This window comes from Fukomys damarensis, unplaced genomic scaffold (genome assembly GCF_012274545.1).
Source record: "Fukomys damarensis isolate Sample0158 unplaced genomic scaffold, DMR_v1.0_HiC HiC_scaffold_2, whole genome shotgun sequence".
In the NCBI taxonomy this organism is placed as follows: Eukaryota; Metazoa; Chordata; class Mammalia; order Rodentia; family Bathyergidae; genus Fukomys; species Fukomys damarensis.
This window is the reverse complement of record NW_022900914.1, coordinates 10,104,860-10,122,532: the sequence shown is the minus strand read 5'-3', so window position 1 is coordinate 10,122,532 and position 17,673 is coordinate 10,104,860. Positions and strand designations below refer to the sequence as shown.

General features: G+C 39.4%; 1 protein-coding gene across 5 annotated transcripts in view; it reads right to left on the bottom strand.

The window, feature by feature from the left end:
- Clip4 (CAP-Gly domain containing linker protein family member 4) overlaps positions 1-17,673 on the bottom strand; it is a 91,439-nt gene that overhangs the window by 31,583 nt on the left and 42,183 nt on the right. For all 5 annotated transcript variants that reach the window (XM_010604690.3, XM_033763459.1, XM_010604686.3 and 2 more), the window contains 3 exons: positions 15,331-15,567; positions 8,093-8,228; positions 326-466 (listed from right to left, as the gene is read on the bottom strand). In XM_010604690.3, coding sequence (XP_010602992.1) covers positions 326-466; positions 8,093-8,228; positions 15,331-15,567 — 514 coding nt within the window. The remainder of the gene's footprint in view (positions 1-325; positions 467-8,092; positions 8,229-15,330; positions 15,568-17,673) is intronic.

The following is a 17,673-nucleotide window of genomic DNA, read 5'->3' as shown; positions in this document are numbered from 1 at the left end:
CCAAAGAGGAAGATGACCGTACTGTGCCAGGCAGCCAAGACATGTTCTGGCAGAAAAGCACAGGGAAGTCAGCAGACACCTCTGACTGGGCGAGGAACACGAGGCCAGGCGCATTTCAGACTTCCTGGTGGTGCCAAGCCCCGCCGTGCTAGGAATGGGCAGTAGGAAGACAAGGAAGGGACGAGTCTGAGACATTCCCCTTAGGGACCGGAGGGGAATCGGGATTGGGGCTAACAGAACAAGGACACAGCAGCCTACATAGCAGCAACCCCACCCATAAAATAAAAATGTGCACGAACGTCACTCACTTTCCAGTTTGACTTACCAGTGTTCAGCTTTGACACGATGTGAGCTGTGTCAGCTTTCTGGGGCTTGGTGGGAGGCGTGGTTTTTGAGGAAGGAGGGTGTGCTATATTCTTCCTTCGTTCTTTTGCTTTACTTATCTTTGAAAGAGGGGCAAAAATACCTAAGAGAAAACAACAGGATTTTAGTTATCATCAGTCAAAAGCATTACAAATAAAGGAGCAAGTATAACTGTTCAGTAACATGAGCCTAAGTTTTTTGAGCAACCACCACATATCCTGAAATGAGAGTCAGAAAAATACGTAAGACATACTACTTGCCCTCAGCTTACAATCTAGCATTCGAGACTAACAGCACATGTGATAATTGAAGAAGAACCACATAAAAGACACATAATCAGATATTAAGTGAAACTGGGAGAAGAGAAATGATTAAGGATAACACCTATTGCTTCTCAGCTACTGGCACTGTGTAATATACAAACCTCTTCTTCCATGTCACTTATAGCTCTTTAGGATTTACGTTTTTCCCATATTGTAACTTTTTATATTCATGTCTTCTCTTTTCTCTAGACTATATATTTTAAAAACAAAGTTCAAATATTACTCATCTCTGCATTCCCCCACTGCGCCTAATTATAGTGCCTTACACATCATACATATAAATTAAATCTTCTTGACCATAAGATACAATTTTCCCCAAAGGCCTCCCTTCTGCTCCTGACAATCAGAAACAACAGTGTGTCAAGAAGGGGAGGCACACAGGACAAAGGAAGGGCTACTCATCTACAGCAGCTGGGAGTATAAAACTCCACTAAAAAGGGTTTATCCAGGCAACAAAATACCTACTCTCAGTATGCAGAGACATTAGATAGTGAACACAGACTATAAATACCAAGCTTAATCTCACTAAGACATTAAAGAGGGAAAATAAAGTCATAATAAATATATTACACTCTTCCATTGAGTGTTTACAACCTAACAAATATATATTTTGACTAAAATGTTTTCCAAACAGCTTGTTTTAAAGCACGGTAGAAATGCACAAGACTACAAAGTTACTACTTTGTTTATAGGGGGAAAATGCCAACTATGTATTTTTCTCAAATCTTGAAATCTCCCTCCCTTGGACTATATACCTTACCCTACTTTTCCTGTTTGTTTGTTTGATTTACTTATTTGAAATTTTTTCTGTCTCCTACCTATGTGAATCTCGTCTTTCTAGTACTCTCAGTTGTTTTCACTGCCAGGCATGCACATCAACACACACACTCTACTAATGCCTGAGCATGACCAGGACTACAACAATGATTGTATCTGGTGTTGACAAAGGTTTAAGAGAGAAAGCCTATACTCTGGGAATGTAAGTTTGCATAATCTTTCTAGAACACAAAAATCCTGACCTAGTCCACTTTATAAAATGAATTATAAGGCAACAGAGATGCATACAAAGGTTTTATTTATATATGCATTATAAGAAGAAGATTCCAAGAGCTAAAACAATTTCTATCCCACTAGACTGTCCTAATTTCTAATTGACTAGTACATCCCAATCACACTCCTGGAAAATAAAGAGAAAATTATACAGAAGGGAAGAAAAGACCACATATCAAAATATGCCACCACTGGAATATTAATCATAAGCAGAAAAAAATACAACTGTCTGGCAATGGGATGAATGAAATCAATCACACTTGTGAACTACATACTTGTGAACTATGCCAAATGTATTGTAAGGCATTCTATAGATGCCTGAAACCATAAATAATGCCAAACCCTATATACATATATATATATATGTATATATATTATATTTCCCTATATATATTACCTAAAGTTATATATATCTAAGGTACACTGAGAAGTTAACAATAATAAAATAGAACTATAACAAAGTACCGTAATAAAAGTTATTAGAGTGTAGTCTCTCAAAATATTTTACTGTACTGTGCTGGGCGTTTTTTGTTGTTGTTGTTTGTTTTTGCTTTTTAGTACATAAAGGACCACGGGTAATTGAAACCATGGAAAGCAAAACCAAAAACAAGGAGGACTACTGTACTATGTCACCATTAGTAAGTGAAACAATAAAGATTATGTTGTAATACATAAAAATATGAAGTCAAAAAAATAACAATCATGTTTGATTATATCATAAAATTATATTTGTGAAAATAGGCAAACTGAAAATTAAAAATTTATGAGAACAGATTACAAGTTATTTTTCTAATTTGTTTATTTTGTCAGTAATGTCAATAATTGTGTTTAATCTGAGGGAAAATATGCTATTGTTTTAACATGTTCTTACTGGCTTGAACCACCCTGGTACATGCATGACTGTCCTATCAGGTGGCTTTTTATTAATTTTATTAGTAAAAAGACCAATAAAAGTGATTAGATCTGTTTGTACCAACAGTGGTACAAGTTGCCATATGGGACAGTCATTCATGTACCAGCAGTGGTCGAAGCCTCCCAGCAGTGAGATATAAGAATTATAGCACCATCATGAATGTGTTAAGGTCTTACAGGAAAATTTCCATTTGACAAAGTAGTTTGTTTTTTGGAAAGAACCAAATATTGAATTCTCTAGCTTTAAAAGATTTCTATAGCATACTGAACCTGAATTATATAGATCTCCCACATCTTGTTTTTTTTAAGTTAACCAAATCATTTTAGTGAACAAAAATTAAATTTCAAGCAACGACTGTATCTCAAGAGCAAATTGAGCAGAGTATCCAAGCGAGCCTCCCACCACTAATCAAAATACTCATGCCAATCAGAATACCAATGAGATTTCCCTCAGCTCTTGATACTTAACTGTAAGGTTTAACTAAAAATAAACACGTAAAGAAGAATTACCTTAAAAGGAAAAATAATAAATTTCCAGGTAAACATGATCCATTTTAAATATATGTTTAATCCAATTCCTCCAAAAACTCCACTAAAACATCAGTAAAGAATAAAAATGGTATAAACTTTAAAAGAAAAAATGATACATAGGAGAAAAAATACTAAAAGCTTCTGGAGAAGAGGCAAAAGATCAAAAATGAAAGAAGAGTTTCAGCCAGAGGCCCACCATACCATCGATAAGTGTGTGCAGAGCTCAGGGAACAGCTGTGTAGAATAGAGGGCCATGGCTGCAAGCCGGTCTTAGCCAGGGCTCCACCCCAACCCCAGAGGCTTGGGTACATAGGCCACAGCCAAGGGCCTTCCTGGAAAAGAGCAACACAGGCACACAAGAAACAGCCAGAGGCTTGGCCCCATACCACTGATAAGTGTGCAGATACCATGGCTAGAACCCTGAACAGGCAACAGGTACTGGGGTACACAGACCCCAGACAAAGGCCCTCCCAGACAACAGCTACATAGGGGCCTCAGCGAGAGGCACACCTAGATACCATCCAAAGTATGCAAAGGTCCCAGCCAAAAGCCCACCCAGTCAACAGGTCAGTTCAGGGATCCAGAAGGCCACCATTCTGAACCCAGGAATTGGCATACTGGTGAGCAGCAGAGAAAAGGCTGCTCAGTGGCCTGCTGAGAGTTAAAGACCATTGGGTGGGCAGAAAGTTGCCTCAACAAAGGCACAGCAGACTGCATCTGTTGAAATGAGAAAACACGTAAACAAATTTCAAAACCAGACTTCCAGATCACCTAAGGCAACCTCGAAGGGCAATGAGATGGAACAATCTGATACTCATCCACCTGGACTCCCTGAACTGGCAATGAAAGAGGACCAGGAAAAAATAAAATCAGAACTAATTTCTCAGATAGCAGAGATTGTGCCCATAGTGCAAGACATGATTAATAAATCTAGAGCAGATATAGATTTATAGTAGCTGGGGATTTAACTCAATGGCACCACTCCTGCCTTGCAAGTGCAAGGTCCTGAGTTCAATCACCAGTACCAAAAAACAAAAACAAAACAAAACCCTACATCAAGAATTTATTGTAGAATTTCTATAATTAAAAAAAAAACTTACTATGTGTTAAAATTAAAGGTTAGTGGGGCAGGTGTGGTGGTACACACCTGTAATCCCAGGACTCGGGAGATTGAGGCAGGAGGATTGCTGTGAGTTAGAGGGCTACATAACAAGTTCATGGCCAGCCTGAACTATGAAGGGAGACCTTGCCTCAAAAAAAAAAAAAAAAGGTTAATGGAACAAAACAATCCTGGCATAAACCATCATATTTATAAGAACTTCATTGTAATAAGATAAGTGCAACAAGCCGAAGAGAAAGTAATAGATTTAGAGAAAGCTAGAGAGAAAAAAATGTTTGCTGAGAAGAAACAATATTTTTAGCTTCTGGTTTGCCAAATGATTCCCAAACTTCCTTGCCCTCCACCTTAAATAGCTTAGCAACAACTGGCTCAGAATACTGAGCTGATTCAGCCAGAAAAGGCCCTGGAATTTATATACAACCTAACACATGACCCTGCCTCCAATCTGCACCAATGAATAAAGGGGGACAGACATCCAGTTCCTTCCAAACCAAGCATGCCTCTCCTTGGAATAATCAGAGTTTTGAATGTTCAAGCATTCTACTCGCAGAAACTATTTTACATGACTCTTATTTCTACCTGGCCTGTGTGCTGTCAAAGTTTTTGATACTGCCTTCACTTTGTGTGGCAGCTGCCAAAATTAACTACAAGAGGAAAATTCAAGCCTAAACCTCACACTACTAATCAGTAAGTTCCGAAGGAATTACATAATGATGTGTAAAAAAATTAAAACATTAAAATGAGTAAAAACATAATTTATACCTAATCCTTGAATTATAAGGAATCACCTATGAAAACATGAAAGCAGTACATAGAATAGAGCAAAATAAGAATCTATAAAGCCAGGCACAGTGGCACATGCCTAATCATAGCACTAGGGAAATTAAGGCAAGAGGATCACAAGTTCAAGCCTAGGTTTGTCAAATAACCAAAATTCTGCTTTAAAATTTAAAAAGGCTGTGAATGTAACTCATCATTCCCTGGGTTCAATCAACAACAAAAATAATAATAATACTTTATAAAGGAAAGGCCTTATAACTGTATAAAGCTATATGTCCCAAAACTCTGCAAATGAAGTTCAAAGGAAAATAATGCCCTGGGCAAAACATCTATAATACTGTAAATACAAGAGTTAATATACTAAGTATGTATCTGTTTAAATTCAGCAGTTTGTTAGAGCATGAATATTTCAATTTTACTATGCAAAAAATAAACAGATAAGTGCCAAAGTAATTCAAAAAAGACATATACTACAACAAAATATTTTAAATATTTCATTTCACCCAAAATCTGAGAAGTATGAATTTAAACACAGAAATATTTATCCATTAAATGAAGCCATTAAAAACACATTTGCAAACAATATTTAAGGTTTAAGGGAAATTATAATAGGATGTCCAATAAACATGCAGAATATTTAACTGCTGTGTAGATAACCCAATTTTGTAGAAAAAAAAATTAGGCAGAAAAAAATGTACAGGTAATTTTTATTCTTTCTTTCTCCTTTTTATGGTTTTCAAATTTTGCCTAATAAGCATTTTTATTAAAAAAAACACAAAAAAACATTGGGCTCCATTCTAAGTATGTGACAACACTGGTAATTTTGATAAATCTGTATTAGCTGACAGCTGACAGTTGTTGAGTGATTAAGGAAATCTAGCACTGCTGTAGGGGCTTGACATGCTTTATCAACACATTTCATCCTCACGTGAACCTGGGAAATCGCGATCCCTTCCTCCAGAAAAGAAACTGAGCCACAGGAAGACAAAGAGGTCCTCCAGCTTCCAGGTAAAGAACCTGACTCACAGCCACGCGCCAACTCTTCATGTTTACACACCCTGCCTTCTCACAGGGCTGGACAACAAGGTCACAGAAGAGTCTGTCACTGCAAGGAAAGCATTCAGGACACAGCCACTAACAAAAGCAAACAAATCAATCAAACGTGGCAGAAAGAGAAAGACATCACAGCTGAGGAGCAGAGTCATAAAGTTGGTATCAGGTGGTTCTGTAATTTTTCAAGTTCTTCAAGACTTCTGAGCTCTGTTTCCCTGACATAAAGTCCCTCCTGCAGCTCTGATCCCACCACAGCAGCGTTTTAGAGAGGACAATAGCACAGAGTGTGCTCCTGGTGAGACATCTTCTTCCACTCACCACCATGCTCACAGCAAGAACTAAGGGCAGCCTTGCTACCCAGCTCCATATTTTACTAACGAGAGTATCCGTCCTGCCATCGTCACTGTCTCTTTACTAAAACCACACCAGAGCTCAATCCCGAGGACTGACATCCTTTCTGCAAACACAAAAAATCCCATCATACTGCCAATTTATTCATCACTACCAGGGGTGCCTGGGTCTCTAAATCCACTAGCCTGACCCCAAACCCCAAGTCTTTTCCCCCCTTCCATCCAGACCTCCCACTGCAATTCCCTGCCTCCCACCAGTAAGCCTCTGTCTGTCTGCAGGCCTCCTTCATCTCCTCGCTACAGGGCCTGACCACCTTCATCCCTGAGCACCCCTACCAAGCTGCACTTGCCATGACATTTGCCAGTACCTACTAGCACAAGGTAAATGGGATTTGTGTTTATCATCAAGTTACTTCCAGAACACAGCCATTTCCACAGAGAGACGGACGCACAGACTGAGACACTCACCATCAGAATGTACCACCTACTACCTCTCCTGGAAGCCACCAACAGAAGCCAGAGTTATTCTTACTCACTGGAGAAATTTTTCACAGCTAGCTGGCTCCCTGCCTCTCTCTCCTCCACTCCTGTCTTGGCTCACAGTGACTTCCACACCAGCCCGGGCCATTAACACCCAGGCTGCCCGTTCCTTCAGCTCTTCCCTTCCAGTGACCTTTTCTCCACCCAGCTTAGCCAGCTAGGCTCACCACAATCTCTATACCTCCAATACTTTTACTGGAAGCATCTACCATTGGCCACTCCAGGTCCCTGATGCCAGTACTCCACTCAGCTTCTCAATGGTACCAATCCATCCTGTTCGCACACTCCCTCTTCCCATTCACATCCACACTTGCCTCCCTGCATGCCTTTGCACTGTCACTCTAGTGATTCCCGTGCATATATCCTTGACAATTTTGCCTCTTTCCTTCTGTTTGTACATTTGAGAACAAAACCTTGTTGAAACCACTCTCTCCTTAATCAGCACCTATATTCAAATAGCCTAATAGCCCTGGAGAACACCCCCAACTTGTCTCACAGCTCATGACCACAAACCTCCAGGGCCTCCAGCAAAGCCTGGCCACCACCCATACTGCACTGACCTGGACACATCCCCAGTCTCCTAGCCGATCACCTCACTTCCCTCTCCTATCACCACCAAACGACCTCACTTCTCATTGTTAGCAAAAACAGAAAGAATCCCTAGAGGAGCATCTCCTCTTCTAACCAGGTCTCTCCTTGGAAGGGTGAGCTGCTCCGGATCTAGCCCAGGCTAACCTTGATACAGAGTTCCTTCCCCTTTCAACGCTTCCTCCTGGGACTGCCCTTTCTCACCTGAGCATCCGCCTAGTTAGCACTCTTCACACCATTCTTTTCAGGCTATATAAAAGGCTACTCCACTTCTCTTTAAAAAGTCCTCCCAAATCCACATTTCCGCATGTACCATATAAGTAACGACGACCAAAGTTTCATTTCAAACTAGAAAAGAGGTTGGGGCTGTAGCTCAGTGGTCACACCAGGCCTGGATTCAATCCCCAGCACCACCAAAATAAACAAAGAGTAAATTTTTACTTTTTAGATTAATTGTTGTTGTTAAATCCCACTGACCTTACCATATTTTGGGGCACATTTAAAGTACTGGACTTTTCCAACGCTTCCATTGTTTTTTCCTTCTGGTTCATCTAATTCAATGCCAGCCCACTGACCACTTGCAAATTCAGTTGTTCCACAAAATCGTAGTGTCCCAACCTAAAGAAAATATAAATCTACATTACTTTTAATATTACTAATTACAAGCGTCCTACTCATAGTAATTTTATCATGGAAGCTTATTAAAACTCTCTCAAAGTAGACCAAATAGGGAAAAGAATGAAAGGTAAAATGGGACATTTAAATAAATGTCAAGAGTCAATTTACCAAGAAGACAGAGAATCCTAAATATGTAGGTGCCCAACCAGTGAGCGTCAAAATATGTGAAGTTCTTTACCAACAGAACTGAAAGACAAAATTGACACATCCACATTACACCTGGAGACTTTAATACATCCTACTCATTTCATCAAAAGATCAAATAGGCTACTAAGGATACAGAAAAATTTAACCAGCTATAAATTTTGATTTAACTGACATAGAGAACATTCCACCCCAGGGGAATACAAACGTAAAATAATAGAAGTTATAAAAGTATGTTCTCAGACCATAGTTAAACTAGAAATCACTAATGGAAAATACATGGAAATCCCAATATTTGGGAATCAAACCATTTACTTCCAAATAACAGGTGAGGAAGAAAAAAATCATAAAAGAAATTAGAAAATATTGCGAACTGAGAAAAATATCAAGTTTGTGGAATGCAGCAAAGCATGAGATAACTGTCTTATCAAAGGTCTCAAACCAATGAGCTAACCTTCCACCTTGAAACTATAAAGACCCAAAGCCCAGAAGAGGAAAAATAATACCGATAAAAAAATTGAAAAAAGAGAAAACCAATGAAGCCAAAAACAAATTATTTGGAAGGATAAAAATTAATTTTTAAAAATCCTCTAGTGGGAAACCAAACTTAAAAACAGAAAAACGCAAATTACAAACATTATGAATAAAAGAGGGATGTTATTACAGACCCCTGATCACTAAAAAAGATCATAAGAAAAATACTAAGAACCACTCTGACCATAAGTCTGACAAATGAGATGCAATATTACAAATTCATGAAAGATAGAAACCATTAAAATTCACACCTGAAATGACTGAGTAATTAAAAACCTAAAAAAAAGGCCCAGGCCCTGATGGCCTCACTGGTGAATTCCACCAAACAACTTAAGGGCAAAGTAACATCAATTCTACACAAACTCTTTTAGAATACAAAATTTAAGTATCAGTTCCTAGCTCATTTTATGAAGCTAAAATTACTTTGATACAAAAACATGAGAAAAACTATAAACCAAATATCACTAATGAATACAAACATAAGAATCTTCAACTAGCCAGGCACAGTGATAGGATTGTGAGTTCAAGGCCAGCCTGGGCTATGCAGTAAGACTCTGTCTCAAAAAGCCAAACAAAATAAAGCAAATAAAAGCCAATAAAATAGAATATATATGTGATAACCAAATGAGATTTCTGAAAGGAATGTAAAACTCATTCAGTATTTAAGAATTAATCAATGGAATTCAACATATCAACAGACTAAAGGGGGAAAGATTTGCCATCTCAAAATATACAGAAAAAGTTTTTAGCAAGTTTTAACATCCTTTCATAGAAACTTTTTAATCCTATTTTCCATTTAGGGGGGGAAAAGTGAGACTCACTGCCAGAATTCTTTTTTTGGTACTGGGGGTCAAAATCAGGACCTTATGCTTGCGAGGCAGATGGTGGCACCACTGAGCTAAATCCCTGGCCCATTCATTTAATATTTGAGGCAGAAGCAAATCTCAATGGTTTTCAACAAAAATTATTCCCAGGGTCATTTGTAAATATAACACATCTCTAATCCTAATCTAACAGAAAAGTATATTATGATCAATATTTTGTAATTTCGTGTGCAGCAAATTTCAAAGCACAGAACACAAAGCAAAACATCACATTCCACACAAAAATATCATGTTTCTCTCTGCATCTTCTTGCCCTTTTATTGTGTGTGAGCAGCAAACTTTTTGGTGCCCAAATGGATTGTTTCACTGATGCTGATGGTGTGCTCCTAGAGAAATGTCTCCAGACAGACAAAGAGCGGTGACATTATCCGAGCATGAACAACATCAAAGGCTCTGCTGCTCTGGCTTGTGATGCTTTCCCAACATTACTTAAGACACTGTCAGTCTGAGTGTCACATGGTTGATCACGTGCTCAGGGTTGTCCTTGAACAGGCTGCAGCAGCTCTATACTGCTATGTTGGAAAGTGGAAAAGGGATTTCTTGACCAAATCTTGAGCCCTTTGCACTCAGTTGGATAAAAGTGAGCACATGATCACCCGAATCCACTGCTCCCATATTCTCTTCATGATTGGCATGTTCTCTTGTCATTTCTGTGTTCTATTTCAAACACAGTCATCACTGTAGAATGCTGACAACACTGTCACTTCCTTCTTGTCGCACCATTTCACCACAGAATCTGGCTACACTCAACCACTTTTAAATCCCTTTTTTTTTTTTTTCAGATCATCTGGCATCTTTTTCTGTTCAAATGAGCTGTCCCAACTGCATCAGTCCTGTTTTGATGTAGTTCTTTGAAAAACACAGGAGATATACAAAAGTTATCAATGGAGACACAGTATCTTTGGTTGCCTTAGTTACTTTTCTCATTGCAAAGTTAAAGTAAGAGGAAATGTTTATTTGGCTTACAGTTCAGAGTTTTCAGTTCATAGTTGGCTGGCCCCAAGGCAGGAGGATGACAAAGCAGAGGGGACATCACAGAAAAGAAAAAGTTCATGATAGGCAGAAGGCAGCAAGGCAAGCAACAAGTGGCAATAGCAGCTTCTTTCTGTCCATTTATATTCTATCTATGCCAAATCAATTAGTGGACTAATTTAGTAATCACACACCCTTAATTCCATCATCACACACTCTAGATCCAGCCACCTCTAAAAAAGCCCCACCTATGACCACATGAGGCTTGGAGGGGACATCTAGATATAAACCATAACATTGGCCAATGAATACAGGACAATTTCACACCATCAGCTGAATCTTCCAAATCCACACTGGGTCCTGTGTGAACAAGCACAGTCCACACATTACCAGACTGACATTCACAGAATACACATGGTTGGAGACCACATCACGCTCGTTCTGTTGGGGTATACTGCCTCATAGCTAACCACCCCTTGAACAGCAACAGTGATTCACCAACTGTAATGTTTCTGATACACTATATAGCTGAGAACTTGTTTAAGTGTCAAATGTACATTTGATCTTATGCAATAAAATATGGGCCTCTGACTGACCAGCGTATATGGAAAAATTATTGACAAAATGCAGGCACCGAAGCAGTAATAATTTGCCTGACATAAGGTATATCCAAAAGAGGCCTTGTCCTTCCAAACATCTTATGCCTACTACCTCACAGTAACATTACTGCAAAAGAGACTTTTGGCTGGTCGTTTGCAGTCTTTCCATTTATCCATTCAGGAAAATCCTTGCAGACAAAATGGCTCTGAAGCCAACAAGGCAGCTTGGGCATGAGTTTCATTGGTAATTTTTGAAACTGATTATTCAGCTCAAAACACTGTAGTGAATCAATGATACCAACTTTTCTGCCAGATGTGCGGGCAAAGACTACCTGGGACATGGGTTATAACATGAGATGTTCAGAGTACAACCTGAGTCAGCTGAAGTCAGGCATCAGGTTCCAAATTGGACTTGACTGTCTTGTCTTCCAAAGCACTGTCCCAAAAGTCATCAGGATTGTCTATTTCAGAAAAACTGATTTCATCAAATAAATGTTCAGCTAGCAACTGTTTGAGACAATGGTAGCATCGTGCATAGGGATGCTATGTTTTCTAGGATTTGACATTTCAAGCGATCAAAAATTACTATATGTTGTAAATGGAAATATTACTTTACCAAAAACAGAAAGCTACAAATAAAACGGTGTCTTTTGTTTCCAAAGGCTACTAGAGAAATGCAAAAATAATTAGAGTGCAATATTGCATTTGGGGGAAAAGGTAAGGACTGTAATCTGTGAGTTATCTCAGGTTTAATCCTGAAGCCATAAGCACCACTGACAAGTATTCTCAGGGAAAACAGGAAACAAATTACAAGACTCAGCAAACTATGAATAGCTTGGAACTTCCTCAACTTGATAAAGGACATCTGTACAAAATCTAGAGCTAGTGGCCGGGGGTTTAGCTCAGTGGTTCGGTGGCCTGCCTTGCAAGGGCAAGGACCCGAGTTCAATCCCCGGTGCCAAAAAAAAAATCTAGAGCTAGTGACTGTCACACATGATGAAAGACTATGCACTTTCACTCCCCAGATTGGGAGCAGGGCAATGATGTTGACTCATCCTACTCCTAATTATTATTTTACTGAGGGTCCTAGGCAATAAAATACAGCATGAAAAATAAATAAAATGCAGAGATTGAAAAGAAATTTTAAAAAAAACAAGTGTGGTGGTGTATAACTACAATTCTAACTGGTGGGGAGGCTGAAGCAAAAGGATTATGAATTTGAAGGCAATAAAGACCTCATCTGCAAAAAGAAAAAAGACATGAAGACATGACTGTATAAAATATCCCAAAGAATCCACAAAATATAAAGGTCAAAAGAACTAATGAATTTAGAAAAGCTAAAGAATACACAGTCAATGTACAATAATTCCATATGCCAGCAATGAACAATAGAAAAATAAAATTTCAGCAACATCAACATTTACAAAATAGTCGCCAAAATCATGAAAACCTCAGGTATAAATCTAACAAAGTACGTGTAATGTCTAAATGCTTAAAACTACAATGCTTAAAACTACAAAACTTTTGATGAAATAAACCAAGAAATGAACTACATGGATAGAGAGACACCGTGTGTTTGTGAATTCAGAGGCAATATTTTTAAGATATCAATTCTACTCAACCTGACCTATTGATTCAACAGCACTCCATCCAAAACCCCAGAAAGATTTTTAAAAATCTACAAACTTCTGGGTATGGTAACACATGCCTCACATGCCTACAATCTTAGCATTCAGTAGGCTGAGGCAAGAGGATCACTGTGAGTTCAAGACTGGCACGCATTACATAGAGAGACCATGTTTCAAAAAGAACTATGGCCAGGCATGGTGGCACACACCAGTAAGTTCAAGTCCAGCCTGGGCTACATAGTAAGTTCAAAGCCAACCTGAACTACATAGTGAAACGCTGACTCAAACAAAACCAAAAAAACTACAAATTAATTCTAAAATATGGATTAAATGGCAAAAAAAAAAACCTATCACACAGTTTTGGAAAAATAATGAAAGGCCTACCACTATTTGATTGCAAGACTTATGATAAGGCAAGAGCAATCACAACAGTATTTAAAAAAGGATAATAATTAGATCAATAGAGCAGAAAGCAGTCCAGAAATGACACCCACACATACACGGCTAAGTGATTTCTGAAAAAGTTACAAAGGCAATTCAGTGGAAAAAGAAGAGTTTTCCACAAATGGTGTTGGAATGAATGTTTGAAAAAGAAAGAGACTCCAAAGTAAGTGCAAAACTAAATGTAAATCCTGAACTCTACACATCCAGAAGAAAACAAAAGAATATTTCTTAGGTATGATCCTGAGCACACAATCCACAAAAGAGAAAAGTTGGTAAGTTGGACATTGTGAATTTATTGTGAGATTTAAAATGTCTAGCCATACATAGTGGCACATGCATATAATCCCATCTTGAGAGGCTGAGTCAGGAAGATTCCAAGTTCCAGCCCAGCTTGGGAAACTAAGTAAAAAACTAAGTATCAAAATTCAAAAAAAAAATTAAAGTTGTTTGGGTGATACCCAAGAGAATAAAAACACAAGCGATAGATTGAGACTGCAACCCGAAACCCACTTATTATCACAAAGTCCCAACATCGCCCTGTGTGCCCTGTTAGTCAAGGCTCTGCTGCTGGGCAACCTGCCTTGGGCACCCAAGTGAAGGCTCCGCGTGTTGCAGCACATGTGCCGAAGGTTCGCCACCACTGGACTGAGAGGGAACACGAAAGAAATAAGGCTGGCCTTAAAGTGAACGAATTAGACCTAGTTGTTAATACACATAAGCACGTTTATAATGCAGGTTTCTACTTTTGTACAGCTAAAATCATCCAAAATAAAAAAGAGTAACTTTAAGGTCCGTTCAGAAGATACAGAGTTACAGGAACGATACAAAAACTGAATGCTCATCCTGCACGTACAAAAGAAGCTATGTATTCGCGATTTGTTGGTATTTTAATTCCACAGACAGGTGAAAAACGTCCTGTGAGCACACTATTTTGGAAGCTGGTGAATGGTGCTCTTCACTTATGAGTGCGCAATTCTGTTTCCTTTTCTGAAGCAGTTGTTTTCAGTAAATCGAGGCTCTAAATTTCAGTGATTTCTGAGAAACCTTATCATCGTCTTCCCCACAAATCCACTCAAATAATGAGATGAAACACTGGAAAGTTCAACATGCATGCAGGAATCCCCTGTTCCAGTCTCTATCCTGAGCACCCTACTATCCTCAAAATTAAGGGAAAAAAACTTCTGGGGGTTGGGCGTAGCTCAATACTAGAGCACTTTTCTAGCATGTGGACTTGATGCCTGTACACAAAAATTAATAAATGAATTTTCCCACATGAGGTGTTGAGAAGGGAGGGCAGGCAGGAGGGAGGGAAGGAAACTGGTCAAAGTGGAGCCCACACAGAAGGTGGAGAAAAAACGTCCAGAGCATTTTTGGTATTTTGGAGAATGTGAGTTCTCTTTCCCGGGACCTCTTTACTGCCAGGTTATAAACATCTAAGATCTCCCTGTTCGTGGAATCTCAAAGACAAACACCCAAGGACAGTGAGGGTCACTTTGGCTGTTTCTTTGAGGCTGGCAGTGGGAGAAGTGGCGCTGGTCAGGGAGGGGAGGCTGCAGGCACAGTCCCAGCTGCATCAGTTCTCCTCCACTCCACTTTGTCCCAGGCAAATATAGATGTCTTTGCTATCAGGTTCAAACAGTTTACATTTTAAAATTGTACTTCATGGCAAACTCAGGGCTACATTTCACAGTTGCACTCAAGTATATTTTCATCTACATGTTGAACCTCTACTTCAAAGACTCCAAGCTATGTCCATGTAGCTCCCCACCCCCGCCCAACACAGGCCACCGAATGGCCCCCCAGAGACAGAGTTCAGGGATGGCGGTTATTACTGTACCTTCTGCCCGGCAATGACAACACGATCCCCCAACTTCAGACCAAGAGATGAAAGCATTGTCTTGCCAGTCATATGGTCACAGTTTGGAAGCATGGCCTTGGAGCGGCTACAAGGCAGAGGCACAGTGTCTAGCAGCATCTGCTTGATTTCCTTAGCAGTTGCTGCAGCATCGGCCATTTCTAATGGCAAATCCACTGGGTCTGGAACCACATCGGCAGGGATCTGTCCTTTGTCATTCTACAAACACAGGTAAAGGACAGTTTTCAACTATTTACTTGGAATGCTGGACAGTCGTAAAAATTGTTCTTGTAGGAAATTTAAATATATTCATAATTTCTTTATTAAAGAATATATACCCAACAATTACTACATGGCAGACACTATTTTAGGTGCTAAGGACAGACAGTGAAGATAACAAAAAGCTCTACCCTCAAAAGCACACATTCTGGTGGGAGAGACAAACCGTAAACAAGCAAGCAATGATATGGTTTATTAAACAGCAGGGAGTGGCACAGAGGAAACAGCAGAAAAGGGGGATAAAGGACGTAGCCACAGAGTTGGTTGTAGAGGGAGCTGTTACAGAGTGATCAGGGAAGGTTGCTGGTGAGAAAACATTTATACACAGATCCAAAGGAGACTAGGCGGCCACCACGCAGGCTCCTGGGAGGAAAACACCTGCTATACACTGGGGAGGGACAGTGCAGAGTCTGTGGGTGGCAGGTATGCTTAGAAAAACAGCAGGACTGACCAGCTCTGCAGTCCCAGGCATAGCTACAGCCACACGCCACGCACGCTTAATGACATCTCTGTCAACCAGGGGCCTCACACACAACAGTATCTTCAACTGTTAGACTGTCCCACCTCGTGACATCATGGTTGTTCTAGTGCATGCAAGGACATTCTGTGATGTTTACACAAGGATGAAGTGGCCTAACAACGCATTTCTCAGATGTGGCCCCATCCTTAAGGGACACCACAGGAGTGTACGCCACAGTGCCACAGTTGCACCTCGGTTCCGTGACCTCGGACTCCTGTCCACTCACGTAGTCGTTCAGATTTCAGAGACAGAAACTATACTCTCTTTACTTCTGAAATTTGGACTATCATCAAGAAAACAGTTCTGTTCTCACTATAAAAGAGAGACTATGTCCTGTAAGATGATAAAGTGGCCAGTTATGAGCTCACTTCATTAACAAGGTGTTTATATAATTAACGCCTTATCATAAAAATTATCTCACTTGGCTCCTCCCCATCAAGAGAAAGCTTGTGAACAAAACAGAATGCCTGCTTCTTAAGAGTTTACATCATAATAGCAGACACAAAAACAAAGATTACTGAAATATCTAGTATGCCTAGTAGTAAAACCAGGCTTAGAGAGATTAACGGCTCCCGGAAGTCATTTTCATCCCTCCGGTAGGGATGACATCTCAACCCACACCACCCACACCCTAACCCAAGCTCTGAGTCCTTTTACCCTCTGTGCTATTCTTCACCTATAACTGCTCTTTATTTTATATTCCCCAGGCAAAGACCTTAGACTTTGTGAGCAACAGTCCAGGTTTCAATTTCTTCTACCATAACAGAGCAAGATTGTTTTGTTAACTGAGAAACTTTTTTATTTTTTCACCACTGCTTCTCTTTTGCTGCCCCACTGATAAATTTTCAAATGATCCATTAGATAAAAGAATGAGGATTTTAGAACACACTTAGTTTGCAAATATCCTATATATTTTTTTAAAATTCAAGTTGGTTTGATCCTAAGTAAAAAATGTAGAGGGAATACATGCTCTTAGATTCCTGGAATAGGGATGGGTTGTTTTAACACCAGATTTCAAAGAAAAATACAGAACATAATGAATGTATGTATTGTCCTAAGTGTACTAAGAGAGATGGGTCAGTGGTGCCACTGCCTGCTTTACAAGCACAGGGTCCCAAGTTTGACCTCCGGCACCCAAAAAAGAGGGAGAGAGAGATGGGTATGTGTGTGCTGGTAAGTAGCAAGCTATATTTTATGAATATTTTAACTTTTGACTTTTGTTAAGTCCTCAGTTTTAAGAGCCAATCACACATCACTGTTAATTTGAATGAAATTTAGCAATCCAAACTCCTATTAAGAAAGCTAATAGTAATAATAATTAACAATGATGATGACTTTCTAGTAAGAGAAGGCACATTCATGACTAGTTATGTTATTCCTTTCATTCTCTTTCATATCTTTTCTTTTTCTTCCTTTCTTTTTTCTTCTTTTTGGCAGTACTAGGGATTGAGCACAGGGCCTACACACTAAGTTATAGTCCCAGCATGCATATGCTTGCATATGCAAATATATATATATATATATAT